General features: G+C 53.8%; 1 protein-coding gene across 1 annotated transcript; it reads left to right on the top strand.

Moving 5' to 3' along the window:
- Positions 1–2773: 2773 nt before the first annotated feature.
- Tmem121b (transmembrane protein 121B) lies at positions 2774–9584 on the top strand. Its single transcript, XM_052720784.1, has one exon. The coding sequence runs from the start codon at positions 4733–4735 to the stop codon at positions 6458–6460; it is 1728 nt and encodes a 575-aa protein (XP_052576744.1). The 5' UTR covers positions 2774–4732; the 3' UTR covers positions 6461–9584.
- Positions 9585–14891: the final 5307 nt, after the last annotated feature.

Raw genomic sequence — 14891 nt, 5'->3', positions numbered from 1 at the left:
TGGCCTTTATTCTTGCTCTAAAGGTGAGAGGCAGTGATTCCAAGCAGAGAATGAATCAGCTGGGAACAGGGCCCATGGTCAGTGCAAGTGAAGACTAGCTCGCCCCACTGACCCTTCCTCCACTGCTGAGCTGGACAAGGCCACTTCGTCCTGCTGGTTTGCCTCTTGTTCCTCAGGGAGGCCATGAGCCATTGGCTTTGTAGTTCAGAAGCAGGGGGTGTTAGGTTGCCAAAAGAACCTCCTAGTACATGAGGAGCGCTCAGGGAAATGGCTTTGACTGACCCCTTCCTCCCATGCCCGTGAGCTGCTGACATCTGGGTTTGTGAGGAGAGTGGCAGCCAGGCTGACAGGCAGGTGTCTAGTTCATCTACCCTGCACTTCTTCAGCTAGTAACATGACTTGGATAGCCTGAATTTGCACTCTCCATTCCCAGGTGTTGTGCGGAAGGCGCCCATCAGTGCTTGTAAGGAGCTCTGTAACTGTTTCTTTCCTTGTCTAGATCCTTCTGAGCTGTTTATAGTTAACTCCCTACTCCCACCCCCAACCCAGTGTGTGTGTAGAGGAGGCTGGGAATTATGCAATCTAAAGAGAAGAGAGATGCCTCCAGTACTCTGGCCACTAACTTATTCCATAATTATGCTGACTTATCCTGATTATTGGTGTTCTTGTTACTCAGGGTCTAGGGTCTACAGGAAATCTAGATAAAGAACCTCTTACAGAAATTAACTCTAGGGCTGGAGAGATGGCTCAGAAGTTAAGAGCACTGACTGCTTTTCCAGAGGACCTGGGTTCAATTCTCAGCACCCACATGGCAGCTCACAACTGTCTGTAACTCCAAGATCTGACACCCTCACATAGCCATACATGCAGGCAAAGTACCAATGCAAATAAAATAAAAATAAATGAATTATTTTTTAAAAAGAAATTAACTCTATGTAGGGGCTGGAGAGGTAGTTCATTAGTTAAAAGTACTGGCTGCTTTTCTGGAGGACCCAGGTTTGATTCCCAGCATCCAAGTGATGACTCACAACCACCTGTAACTCCCATCCCATGGGATCCAACATTCTCTTCTGACCTCTGCAGGACCCAGGCACACAGGTGCTACACAGAGATACACGCAGACAAAACACCCACACACATACAATAAATTAATAATACAATAAGAAGAAAGTTCACCCCATTGGATGAGAATACACTTCAAAAGATAGCTAAAATAAAATAATCTGTGAAGGACAGGGTTCATCCTGATGGGTGGGTCTGCGGCAGGGACAGGGAGGCTGGTTCTTCAGCATCCTCAGGAGTCCCAGTGCCTTTCCGTTGTGTTCAGCGGCTTTTACATCCAATGGCTTAAGAAGGAGTCTCAGGCCAGCTCCCACGTTCGCGTTCCCTGGGGAAGACTAGGAGACCGCCTATAGTCACTCCCATTAGGACCTGGCAGTTTCCCAGGCCCCTCTTCAACCTGGACGACTCAACCCAGACATCTGCTGGCCCTGGCAGGATGTGCACAAGTGGAGGTTGCATTATTCCCACCCTGCCCCAAGTGAGTGGCCCTGGCACAAGCTGGGACGGCTGACGCTCTCACGCCGTGAGGTTTATGGAGGCCAGATTTAAGAACCAGGGCTTTTGTTTTGTTTTGTTTGTTTGTTTGTGTTTGGTTTTGCATTTTGAGAGAGTATTTCTCTGTGTAATGAACGGCCCTAGCTGTCCTGGAACTTGCTTAGTAGACCAGGCTGACCTCTAACTCAGAGCTTCACCTGCCTCTGCCTCCTGAGTGCTGAGATTAAAGGTGTGTGCCACCACTGCCCAGCAAGGACCAGTGCTTGTTTGCTTGTTTGTTTGTTTGTTTGTTTGTTTTAGAGACAGAGTTTCTCTGTGTAGTTTTGGTACCTGTCCTGGATCTCACTCTGTAGACCAGGCTGGCCTCAAACTCACAGAGATCCGCTGGGCTCTGCCTCCTGAGTGCTGGGATTAAAGGCGTGCGCCACCGTCGCCCAGCTGAACAAGTGCTCTTAACAGCAGTTTGCTCCCTGGTACTAGCTCAAGGGTGGAGCTTCAAGGGAGAAGACCTGACTGCAGGCTTGAGAAGGAGCCTGGCACAGATGACAGCCACCACGTATGAGTAAATGACCCTGGGAGACAGAGGTGTAGACTGAGTAGCTGAACACCAGCTTCTTTAACCGAGTCTACACTCCAATCCAGCACTAGGCTAAGCCGCTCACACACATGACCTCTCAACACAAAATTTCCTTAAAATAAGTGCTGGTCCCTTTGTGTAGATCAGCGTGAAGCTCAGAGGTGAGATAACTGGCCTCAGCTCCCACAGGCTGTGTGATGGAGCTGGGGCTGTGGGTTCCCACACTTACACTTGCTCTGCCTTCTGGACATAGGACATTTCAAGGTTGTCTGTGCCAGAGTGAGGGATAGGAAGATTGTACAAGTCATAAGTTCTGAATTCTATGTGTGCCATGGATTTGTCCAAACCGTCCTCCAAGAAGCTAGAAAAAGCTGGTTCGGCTGACACAGGTTCTTCTTCTCTGAAAATTTTCTTTTCATGGGATGTGGTTGTACACACCATTAATCCCAGTAGTACTCAGGAGGCAGAGGCAGGAAGGAGGATCTTTGTGAGTTCAAGGCCAGCCTGGTCTACAGAGAGAGTTCCAGGACAGCCAGGGCTACACAGAGAAACACTGTCATGGAAAAAAAAAAGTAGAAAATTTTCTTTTCGATTTATTTATTTTACTTTCTGTATATGAGTGTTTTGTTTGCATGTCCGACTGTGTACCACTTGCATGCCTGGTACCAACAGAGGTCAGAAGAGGGCGCCAGATTGCCTTGAACTGGAGTTACAGATGGTGGTGAGCCACCGTGTGTGCTGGGAACTGAATCTGGGTCCTTTGCAAAAATCGCAGGTGCTCCACTAAGCCATCTCTATAGCTCCAGATTCTTCTACTCGAGGCAGATCTAAGGGCAAGGCTGTGGCCAACACTATGGTGGTTCCACCCAGGCAGACAACTGTGGCAGCAGCTTTGAGGCAGTGAAATCAGGGCAGGGGCCGTACAGGCTGCAGGATGAGGGAGTGAGGCATGGGCAAGCTCCTAACTTGGAGTGGCACCTTCTTGAGCCCCAAATGGTATAGTTGTTTTCTTCTCCTCTACCCCTAAAAGCAACACTGCCTCCTGCCTTGCAGGGCTCCTACCTGGGGCTCCAGCCCCTGGGCAGACTCAGCCCATGGAACTGTCCTGGCTGGCCTTGAACTCAGAATGCTCCTGTTTCAGCTTCCTGAGTGGCTTTTGGAGGAGCTGGCCTGATGCGCCAGGCCCAGCTGGAGTCTATTTGTATGCAGACTTCTATACCTCTAAAGATCCCTTTTCCTCCTTTGCTAAACATAGTTTCTTGTTACTTCAACTCCGGCTTTAACTTCTTTGTTTGTTTTTGTGGCAGGGTCTCGTGTAGCCCAAGACGGCCTCAGACTTGCTATGTAGTTGAAGACTACCTTGAACTCCTCCTGATCCTTCTGCTCTACCTTCTCAGACCTGGAATCACAGATGTGGGCCACCACGTCTAGTTTTATGGGGGTTGGGGGAGGAACCCAGCACTTCATGCATGCTAGGTAAAAATCTTTGAGAATACTAAAGACAGGCCTAGCTAAGTAAGCAGAGGCTCCTCTCCAAACCACCTCCACCCCTGGCAGTCTGCAGAGCTACTTCATGCCTTGGCCCTGCGGGCCTTCCCCAACTCCAGAGCTAGGCAGGTACAGCCTCCTTTCCTAGGCTCTCTTCTCAGCAATTACATTCAGGGAGCTTTTCCATTGCCTGGAAATTGCGATCTCACCGGGGAGAGAGGACACAGTGTTGGATGTCTAAATATATAGTATTTGTTTGGGATTGCTCTTTCTGAATAATAGAGTTTGGGTATTCATCTATTTATTCATTTATTTTTTTTGGTGCTGGAGGTGGAACCCCAGGACTTACGCATGCAAGGCAAGATCGCTCTATCAATTGAGACACATCATCCCGGTCCCCTTCTGGTTCTTTTTTATTTTCACTTTTTAATCACTTCCATCGAGTTCTCAGGGCGTTAAGGGGAGGAGATGCAGGGTCGCTCGCTGTTGGCGCACAGAGCCGAGAGTTGGCCCGACCGCGTATCCTCCTATAGGCGCTGTGCAGACTAGGGGCAGAAATGAACAAGGTGCTGGGAGGCACAAGGGTGTGGTCTACACTGAGACCAAGGCCACCTGGCAGTTCAGGTTACGGAGCTAGCGACTTCAGGAAACTTATGTCCTGCCAGTCCCGCCGCGCTCTCAGCTCTACTCCGGCGTCTCGGTTCTCCCTCCTTTCCTTCCTGCGGATCCAGCCAGCCAGGCTTTCTCCTCCTCTGTTCTCGCCTCCTCTCCCCCTTGAATCCAGTCCTGGTTTCCCCGCTGCCAGCTCCTTCTTCTGCCTGCTGGGCTCGCTCCCCGCCTCCGCCCCCGCCTCTCCAGTCCCGGCGGTCCGCTCGGCTCCCCTGCTCCCCTCTCGCAGCACCCCCCAACCCCCCCAGCCACCCGCGGCTCCACTCGCCCAGTCCGGCCGCTCCAGTCCGGATCTCGCTGCCGCCCGACCCGGGTGCGAGTTCCAGCAGCTGGAGAGGAGGCGGCAAGCGGCTGGCCCCGGTTCCCCACTGCCGCCTCGTCAGCCCGAGGTTGGCGGGGAGAGAGAGCGGCCCAGCAGCCCCGGGAGCCCCTCCGAGGACAATGCACCCGGCGCTGGGCCACCCTCGCGCGCTCTCGTCCGCGCCCGCCTCCTTCCCGCCGCCCCCCGCCGCCGCCCGGCTGCAGCCCCTCTTCCTCCGGGGGGGCTCCTCCCGCGGCCGGAGAGGCTCGGGCGACAGCAGCACCAGCACCAGCACCAGCCGCGGGGCGGGCGGCGGCAGACGCGGCGGGGGCGGCGGCTCCCCGAGCAGCAGCACAGGCGCGGAGCGAGAGGACGACGACGAGAGCATTAGCATCAGCAAGCCCCTGGTGCCCGCCGCCGCCGCCGCCGCCGCGCTCCCGGGGCCCCCGGCTCAGGGGGGCGCCCCCGCCTCCGCCGCCGCGCCCGCCACCGCCTCCTCCACTTCCACGCCCACCTCCTCCTGCAGCATGACCGCCGCGGACTTCGGCGCGGGCGCCGCCGCCGGGGCCGTCGGGGGCCCCGGGAGCCGCTCGGCGGCGGGCTCAGGCGGCCCCGGGACGGGCGGCGGCGCCTCCTGCTGCTCTTGCTGCTGTTGCTGCTGCGGCCGCCCTGGCCGGCCCGGCCGCAGGGGTCGGCGGCACGGCTGCTCGCCAAGTCCCGGCTGCCACTGGGGCTACCAGGCGCTGTCTGTGGTGCTGCTGCTGGCTCAGGGTGGTCTGCTGGACCTATACCTCATCGCCGTCACCGACCTGTACTGGTGCTCTTGGATCGCCACTGACCTGGTGGTGGTGGTGGGCTGGGCCATCTTCTTCGCCAAGAACAGCCGGGGCCGTCGGGGCGGTCCAGTGAGCAGCACGCACAACCACCATCAGCTCCACCACCACTCGGCGCCGCCTCTGCACCTACCGGCTGCGGCGTCCGCGGGGGCCGGGGCGAAGGCTCGCGGGGGCCGAGGAGGCTCGGGCGGCTCGGGGGCCGGGCCGGGGACGGCCGGGGCGGCAGGCGAGTTCGCCTTTGCGTACCTGGCCTGGCTCATCTACTCCATCGCCTTCACTCCCAAGGTTGTGCTCATCCTGGGCACGTCTATCCTGGACCTCATCGAGCTGCGAGCGCCCTTTGGCACCACGGGCTTCCGCCTCACCATGGCGCTGTCCGTGCCGCTGCTCTACAGCCTGGTGCGTGCCATCAGCGAGGCGGGCGCGCCCCCGGGCTCGGCGGGTCCCCTGCTCCTGCAGCCACAGCAGCATCGCGCCGCGGGCTGCTTCCTGGGCACGTGTCTGGACCTGCTGGATAGCTTCACGCTGGTGGAGCTGATGCTGGACGGCCGCGTGCCGCTTCCCGCGCACCTGCGCTACCTGCTCATCGCCGTCTACTTCCTCACGCTTGCCTCTCCAGTGCTCTGGCTGTACGAGCTGAACACCACCGCAGCAGTTCCGTCCTGGGGCCAGGCCTCCGGGCCTGGAAGCTGCAGCCGCCTTTTGCGCTTGCTGGGAGGCTGCCTGGTGGACGTGCCCTTGCTGGCGCTGCGCAGCCTCCTGGTCGTGAGTTACCAACAGCCGCTGTCCATCTTCATGCTCAAGAACCTCTTTTTCCTTGGCTGCCGTGGCCTGGAGGCCTTGGAGGGCTGCTGGGACCGAGGGAATTGGGTTTCCCCAAGTCGGGCCAGAAGCAGCTATGGTGCTCCTCCCTCGGCCCCACCACCACCTCCACCACCGCCACCTCAGGGAGGCTCCCAGCGGGGCCACTTGGAAAATGAAGGGGGCCCTCACGGCTATGTCAACACTCTAGCTGTGGCCTCTCAGAATTGAAAAAGGTGAAGGGCAGGGCTCTTTGGCCTGAGAGTTTCTGGGCCCTTTGGCTGTGTTTAGAAGAGGTAACTGTTGATAAGGCTAAAGGCCAGTGAATTCTTCTGCACCCCATGGGTAGAGACTTCTTGGAGGGAGACCAGCAATATGTTGTGTGGGGAGAGGGTCCATGTTCACCATGGTCCTTCTCCATAGTCTTGCCTGTCCTGAGATACAAGGGACTGGATAAATGTGCCATCTGCTTTTCCTGCCTTCATCCTGTGGGGGAGTGAAGGAAAGAGGGGATTCAGGCAGGGGTGGTGGGCTTTGATAGCTGGAGTGTGTGTGTGTGTGTGTGTGTGTGTGTGTTTTTCTGGGTGTCTGTCCCATGCCCCTTGCCGTGGAAGGAGATCTAGGGAGGCCTTGCTGCCACCCACACAGGCCACCACCATCCTTTCCTGCCTGAATTTATGACCGGGATCCCCAGGAGTTGCTCAGTTGCTATACTCCAAGGGAAAAGCTCACCCAGGGTCATCCTCACTCCTGCTCCTCTGTTCTCAGCTTGGGGGAGAGAAGGTCTCTGCTGTAAGGACCAAACAACACCCTTTCTTGGGTGAGTGTGTATTTCTACCTCTGTGCTTTCAACTTTCATTGCATCACACACTGATGCTGCTCGCAAAAACAAAAAACAAACAAACAAACACAAAAAACACTCAGAAGTTGCATTCAGCATGGCCACTGGATCCCTTTGGGGTTTGGTACCAGATTTTACAGGGTCTGTGGAGTATCAGCCATTGGCTTGCTCTCTTTCGGTTCCTCCTTATGCTCCAGAATACTTACCCTTCCTGTGTTGGTACTGGCTGGGTTGGAACTGGGTTCAGAGCACCTGCTTTAGTGGGTTTGAATGTGTGTGAGGTCAGGCCTCTTAGGGACTCTCGGGGTGCCACCTGCTCCTCTAGAAAGCTCGGCATAGAGCAGAGCGTGGCAACCTTTCTTCTCTCGTCTGCGTCAGGTCTCCTCAGGGAGAGGGCATGCTGTGGGAGCCTCCTGCCCAGCCTTCCCCCACAGGGTCCTCCTGGCAAGGCTGTCCTTAGGATTGTCCCTCAAGGGAAGTCAGGGTTAGCTACTTTACTTTTGACTAGGGATGTCACTCTTGGAGTCTCTAAGCAGGATAAGTATGCTGAGGGGAGTCAAAGGTCAGAAGGCATGCGGAGCAAGGCCAGGATATACTCATCCCTACAATGGGATTGTGGGGGGGACCTTAAGAATTTTGGTTCCCTTTTCTTCTTCTGTTTTGGGAGTTTTATGTGGTGTAATGAACCTAGACAAGGGGCCAGAAAACATGATCTGCCTGTTATTTTCTGGATTTGAATGCCATGTCATTTTTACTTTCTAGGCCTCAGTCACCTTTCTAGGGTAGTATTCTTTGAGCTTGGAGCTTGAAAGCTCCGGGCTAATGCTGCCATTAGAGGCAGACATAAGAGGAGCTATCCAGGGTGTACTTGAGGACAGCCCTGCTTCTGCCCTGTGTCTGGCCTTGGGAGAGCTGAAGGGAGGTTTGCCAGCTAGGCTGGGGGTCAGGCATTGCAGGGCCCATTGATGCTGACCTCCTCTAAGGCCCACAGCACAGGGGCGCTGACCTCCTCTAAGGCCCACAGCACAGGGGCAGGCCCAAAGTGCCAAATCACTGACTACCAACTCAGCAGCCAGACCCAACTCCCTCATCCCCTTTGGCTCTACTAGGACCTCTGAGAACTGAGGGCCAAACAGGGCCCCTCTTTCTCAACTGCCTGGGGCTGTGGGCTGAGGATATCTAAGGGATGGAAACATGAGCAGCTGAGCTTGGCTCGAGCACTTGTGGGCTTGCCCAGCTCTCAGAGTGGGCCATGTGGAGGATGTTTACAGTCAGTGCATTCTTTGCTCCTGGTCCCTTGCCCTCAGCCAGTGCTGGCTGGCTGCTTCTCACAATACACCTGCCTTTACTGCTTGCCCTGGATGACTCCTCTTCTGACTGGACTCCCAGCCTGAGCCTAAGCCCTGGATAGGGCTGGAGCTGTTCTGTATTGGTTCTCCAGGTTCGCTGTGTTTCTCGCTACCTAATTTCAATGACTGTGAAAAGAAATTATGTCTGAGCCATGGCCGGCTCTGGCTGGCCCCAATCCACCCTCTTTCTACTGTTTGGATAGCCATCCCTCTACTATGTGACTGCTGTCTGCTGCTGAGAGACTGCCACTGGATTTAGGATGGAAGGCTGCCATTTCCCAAGTACATCCAGAGACGTGATCACATGGCCACTCGTGACAGAGGCCAGGACTGCTGAGGGCCTAGTTGTGGGCCCAGCACATCTCCAGCATCCTCTTCAACATGTCTTCTGTGAGTACTTTGTGCTCAGGGGGCTGGTCCCTTCCTTCTGATGTATTTATTTTGGGTCTTTTCACTAATTCCCCTGTCCCATTTGCACATGACCCTTAAGCCCCCCCCCCCCCCTGCTCTCTAGGGTATCTGTAGATAGGGATCAGACTTGAGATGTCCCCCAGGTGTCATGACCAGAATAGTACACTGTCCTGAGGCTTGTGCCAGAAGAATGGATCATGGAAAAGAAGCCTGGGCTCAGAATTTAGTCCTGCCTGCTCCTTTGAACATGGAAGGGAAGGGCCTATTACCCGAGTTCCAAATGGTACCTGTTTTTAAAAATGAGTTAATTACTTTGCAGGGCTGAGGATTAGACCCAGGGCCTCAAGTATGCTTGACAAACGCTAGTCAGCCTTCTAGCTCCATCTCCAACACGAAGTCTTATTCAATCTAAAGACTGTTCGCTCTAAAGACTTGCACCCCACCTTTGAAAATTTTCTTTGAGAAGGGGGGGTCTCACTATGTTCCCAGGGCTGTACTAGAATCTTGGGGCTCAGGTAGCCCTCTCACTTTGGCCTCCCAGGGAAACAGGTATGCACAGCTCTGTCTAAGCAAGACTATTCTGTTAAACATGCTGGGAACTGGGCCCTGGTGTGTGGGACACAGAGCTGGGAATTCGAGCCCAGAAGGAACTGAGAAGCGGCACCTTGCTAGCATTTATCACATTTTTTCCCCTCTTTTTAAAAATAAAACCAGACTCTGTTCTGAAAATAAAAACTTGAGACTTGTGACAAGCTTCCTGTGTGGTTTAAGATCATTCCTGTCCTGATTTCCTCACTGAATTCTTAAATGTCACTGTGACATTTATCATCATTTTATAGGTTGGTGTAGCTGTTATGGGCACACCTTAGTATTTGGTGTGCGACTTGGAGAGGCAGTGTACTGGGGCCAGGGCCTGGGGGTGTCTATCCTGACCTCCTGTTGTTCACAGAGGAATTTCCCAGTGTGCTGACTTCCTTCTCTCTGGGAGCAGCTTACCAGGCCAGACGGAAGGCAGGAGAGATGAATCTGCTCGTTTGAGACAAGCTCCCCCCCAACCCCCCGAGACAGGGTTTCACTCTTTAGCTCTGGCTGTCCTGGAACTTGCTTTGTGACCAGACTGGCCTTGAACTCACAGACATCTGCTTGCTTCTGCCTCCGGAATGCTGGGATTAAAGGCATGCTGCACCACCACTGCCTGGCCAAGACAGGCTCTTACTATGCTGCTCAGATCGGTTTCAAACACCTAGGTTCTAGGAATCCTCCTGCCTTGGTCCCCAAAGTGGCTGTGACTACAAGAATGTGCCCAGGAAGAAAGCAGCTTTAAATCCTCTTTCCTATGATCCACTCTTTCCTCAACTAGAAGCATAGTTTTTGGTGTAAGTAAAGTCACTGTTTAAAAACAAAACAGTGGGAAGGAGACTCTTGAGTCTCAGGTAGACCATGGGGTTCTCGCCCACAGAAAGCTGTAGGGCTGGAGGGATGGCTCAATGGTCAGAACAGCGCACTGCTCTTTAAGAGTTTGGTTCCCAGCACTCATATTGGGCAGGTTGAAGCTGTCTAAACTCTAGCCCTAGGCAATTATGCACCCTTTTCTGGCCTCCCTGGGCATTGCTCTCATGTGCACAAACATATACAAATACACACATCCATAATTAGAAGTAAAAATAGAATCTTAAAAAAAACTTAAGTCCTACTAATTTTTCTCAGTGAGCAGGGAGCCAGCATTATTCAGATCACACTGAGTTGTCACCAGCAGGACTCTGGAAGCAAATGAGAGCCCAGAACAGCAAGGAGCCCGGGCTCCACCTCTTCCTACTTGTGGCCGTGAGCAATCCCATTCCCTCCTGGAACTATTTCATCATTTCTAAAGCAGCAGTTGGAAGCAGGAGGTGGCAGGGCAGGCCTGCATCCTAGCACTGAGATAAGGCAAGAGGGGGAGTGTTCAAGGCCAGTCAGGAGTACAGAGCAAGATGCTGTCTCAGAACAGGCTGGAAAGGAGGCTCAAAGTTAGGAGCATTGACTGTTCTTCCAGAAGACCTGGGTTCGATTCCCAGCAACAGGGGGGCTCATAACCACCTGTCAGAGGACAACTCTAATCCCAGGGGATCTGATGCCCTCTTCTGGCCTCCTCAAGCACCAGGCACACATGTGTTATACAGACATATACATCAATCAATCAATAAATAAATAAACAGAGAGAGAGAGAGAGGGGGGGGGGAGCAAAGCAGGTGGATCTTTGTGCGTTCAAGGCCAGCCCAGCCTACAAAGCGAGTTCCAGGACAGCCAGGGCTGCACAGAGAAACCTGTCATGAAAAAACCAAAACCTCACACACACAAAAACAACACCACAAGAAAGAAGTGAGGTGGACTAGCAGGATGGCTCTGAGGGGAAAGACATTTGCCCCTAAGTCAGACAACTTGAGTTCACTTCCCTGGAGCCACACGACGGAGAGAGGACTGTCCCACCAGGTGCCCTCTGACCTCCACAGGCATACCACGGCACGTGCACATCCTCTCCCCACCCGCCCGCCCGCCCGCCCGCCCCCACACAAAATAAACACACCAATAAATAAAAGTAAGAACATTTTTAAAAAGAATAAAGAGGTGACATATACCAAAAACCACTTCTTGAGCCCGTGATAAATCTCACAGGCCGAAGTGTGTACAGAAACTATTTCCAGGACAGCATAAGGGCACCTTCTCATTTCCTCCTAAGTCTGGCCAGGCCTGTTGCACACTTTCAGACACATCTTTCAGGTGAGCCCGTGGCTCCTATTGGCTGTGGTGAGCTGGAGCTCCTCAGAGACACCTGGGAAAGCTGGAGGAGGGCTCTGGAGGACTGGTTCAGTGTGGGGACAGGGAGGCCACCACAGGTTAAAAGATGCTTCAGTACTGGTGCCAAGGAAGAGGACAAAATCACACCCCGGGGCACCAGGCCTTGGTGCACACCAGCTCATTTCCTGGACATGGCTGGGGTCATGTGACCCTAAGAGGCAAGAGCATATCCTCACAATGACCATCAGGCCGTGGTGCACACCAGCTCATTTCCTGGACAAAGGCTGGCTCCATGGGGTGACCACCCACCTTCATTACCCAAATGGACAGGGCTGGGGTGGGGACCAGGTGCCAGGAGAGACCACGTGTGGAGAGCGGGGTAAAGAGCAGGAACAAGGAGGTAGTCCTGGGAGCCACTTGGGAACAAGGTGATGTGAAAAGCCAGGAGTATGCAACCCTGCCAGCTCCTCCCACAGCTTGAGGAAGGGTGTGTTAGAGCACACAATTAGTGTGCTGCCCTATGGCTGCTTTCCCACAATGCTGTACCACTCAGTCAGTGTGGGCCACTCCTCACACTAATCTCAGAAAGCAAACACACCGCGGGGGGGGGGGGGGGGGGGGGGGGGGGGAGGTCAGTGAACAGCAGGAAAGGAGGCTAAGCAATGTCCCAGGATTCACAAGCTGCTCAACCCCACAATCAGGTCAGAGGCACAGGCTGGGCTTGTTGGGAGAGGTGGCAGTGTGGTGGAGAGCCACAGAGGGGCCCGGTGGTGGTTAACATGTTTTCAGCACTTCCTGGGTGGGGAGACCTCAGAGCCTCTCCTGTGAACCTCACCCATCCCTTACAGACCACTATGAGGGAGGAGCTACTGCTGTGCCCATTTTAGAGATGGCAACCTGAAGCCTAGGAAAGATGTCCTATCTAAAGCTGCTCAGCTGGTGAGCAGTGGGGCGGGGACGCTCTTTGTAAGGGACTTTCTGTCCAACACATCTGACTCGGGAGGCTCAGAGAGCACTTGGGCTGTTGCTCTCCTGCACTGCTGGAGCCATGGTGTCTGGCAGCCCTGGGTGAGCAGCTTTTCTCAGGAGGTGCCAAGGTAGGGCAAGGCCCGGTCTTCCGAGTACTTAGAACGGGGGTCTAAACACTCTGGAATCACAACTGTCCACTGCACGCTAAGGACACCATCCTCTCCTTTAGTCCCTTTTTGTTGTTGTTGTTGTTGTTTCTTCAAGACAGGGTTTCTCTGTGTAACAGCTCTAGCTGTCCTGGAACTCCCTCTGTAGACCAGGCTGGCCTAGTCTACATAGGGATCCGCCTGCCTCTGCCTCCCGAGTGCTGGGACTAAAGGTGTACGCCACCACCGCCCGGCCCTTATTCCCAATTGTATTTTCATGTCTTTCTTCTGGTGCCGGGGATGATACCCAGGGCCTCAGGCTGAGCGAGCCATCAATCACTGAGCTGCAGCCCCAGCCTTACCTGTTACATTTTCTTTTTTTAATTTCTTTCTTTTTTTTTTTTTAATTTATGTGCATTGGTGTTTTGCCTGCATGAGGGTGTCGGGTCCCCTGGAGCTGGAGTTACAGACAGCTGTGAGCTGCCATGTGGGTGCTGGGAATTGAACCTGGGTCCTCTGGAAGAGCAGCCAGTGTTCTTAACCGCTGTGCCATCTCTCCAGCCCCCCGTTTCATTTTCTAAGGTAAGTAAAAGCTAAGCAAACCCATCTTCGCCTCCCACTCTCAGATGGCAGCTGGAAGGCAGCTGGAAGCGTGACTAAGGGATTGCACGGAGCCTTCCCAAGTATTGCTAGAAAGTAGCATCAGGCGATGCCCAGGTCACCATCTAATTGTCCCTTCTTCCTTCCTTGTTTCTTCCCCAGACCTCTTTTCTTGATTAGGCTCAAGATAGAAGAGGTCAGAGCCACCTCCGCAGTCAGGAGCTTGCCTGGGGATGCATTGAAGTACCAATTTTGGGTACATGCCCCATGGGAAGTCTGGTCACATGCTTATTGATGTTTTCTACTCACCAAGCCTCCCCTGCTACTTTCTAGGAGATGGCCAAAGAGCTAAGAAAGCAGAACATGGGGACAGTGGCTTCTGTCAGGGGGAGGTTCTTCTTACAAATAAAATCTTGATTTTTTTTTTTTTTTCCCCGAGACAGGGTTTCTCTGTGTAGCATTGGAACCTGTCCTGGAATTCACTTTGTAGTCCAGGCTGACCTCGAACTCACAGAGATCCGCTGGGCTCTGCCTCCCGAGTGCTGGGATTAAAGGCGTTTGCCATCATGCCCGGTTTCTTGAAAGACTTTTGTGCATGAGTATTTTGCCTGCACCTATGTGTGTACACCGTGTACATGTCTGGTGCCTGAAGAGGCCAAAAGGGGGCAGTGGATTCCCTGGGACTGGAGTATAGGTGATTGTGAGCTGCCATGTGGGTTCTCGGTACTGAACCTGGGTCCTCTGCAAGAGCAGTACACGCTCTTCAGCCATCTCCAACCCCAAGATTTTGTGGGTTTGCTGAGGAAGCATGTGTGCTAGGAAAGTGCTCTACCACTGTACCCCACCTAGCCCCCCAAACAGGGTTCCATTTACTCCTATTTATTGATGTGGGCTGAGATCAGATGCTCTCCTTCCAGGTGGGTCCCAGGGATCGAACTCAGGGTATCAAGCTTGGTGGCAAGCACCTCTACCTGTGGAGCCATCTCTTCTCATCTTTTTTCTCTTTTGAGGCAGGGTCTTACCATAACCAATGCTGGCAATCCTCCTGTCTCAGCCTTTCCAGCGTGCCACCATGCCAGGCCTAAGCAGTTTCATTGGGCACGGTTCCAAATAATGCAAGCATAAAGGAATGCTTTAAATGTTCTTGACGATCTCGGCGTTTGTGGGATGGGGCGTAAAGAGCATGAAATGGCCAAGAAGCCCAGAGAACTCTGACTCCATTGTATGAAAAATTTGGAACAGACACATCTGGAGTGAGTGAAAGCGGGCCTGGTGCTGCCCTGGTGCTGCTGAGGCGGGCGGGGGTGTGGGGGTGGGGGTGGGGTGGGGTGGGGTGGGGGGGAATGGGGAGGGTAACAGGGAGTACCAAGCTTCTGAGGAAACGGAAGTGTTCTAAAGGTGGTGACACTGATGGTCGCCGAACTCTGAATGTACCAAGTCACTCAATATAGGGTCAACTGTGAACCACATGTGTGAACGTCTCAATAAAGATGTTAGGGGAAATAATGGGGCAGAAGAACCAATTTATTGGTACAGTCTAATGGGCAGAGCTGGAAGCTGAGGGTTGTGAG

This window comes from Peromyscus californicus, unplaced genomic scaffold, assembly GCF_007827085.1.
Source record: "Peromyscus californicus insignis strain IS unplaced genomic scaffold, ASM782708v3 Scaffold_6__1_contigs__length_162567912, whole genome shotgun sequence".
NCBI classification, from domain to species: Eukaryota; Metazoa; Chordata; class Mammalia; order Rodentia; family Cricetidae; genus Peromyscus; species Peromyscus californicus.
Note: the sequence above shows the minus strand (reverse complement) of the source record. Positions and strands in the feature narration are given on the sequence as shown.

Excerpts from the sequence above, each read along its gene's own strand:
- Tmem121b (XM_052720784.1), top strand. The coding sequence starts at position 4,733 with ATGCACCCGGCGCTGGGCCACCCTCGCGCGCTCTCGTCCGCGCCCGCC.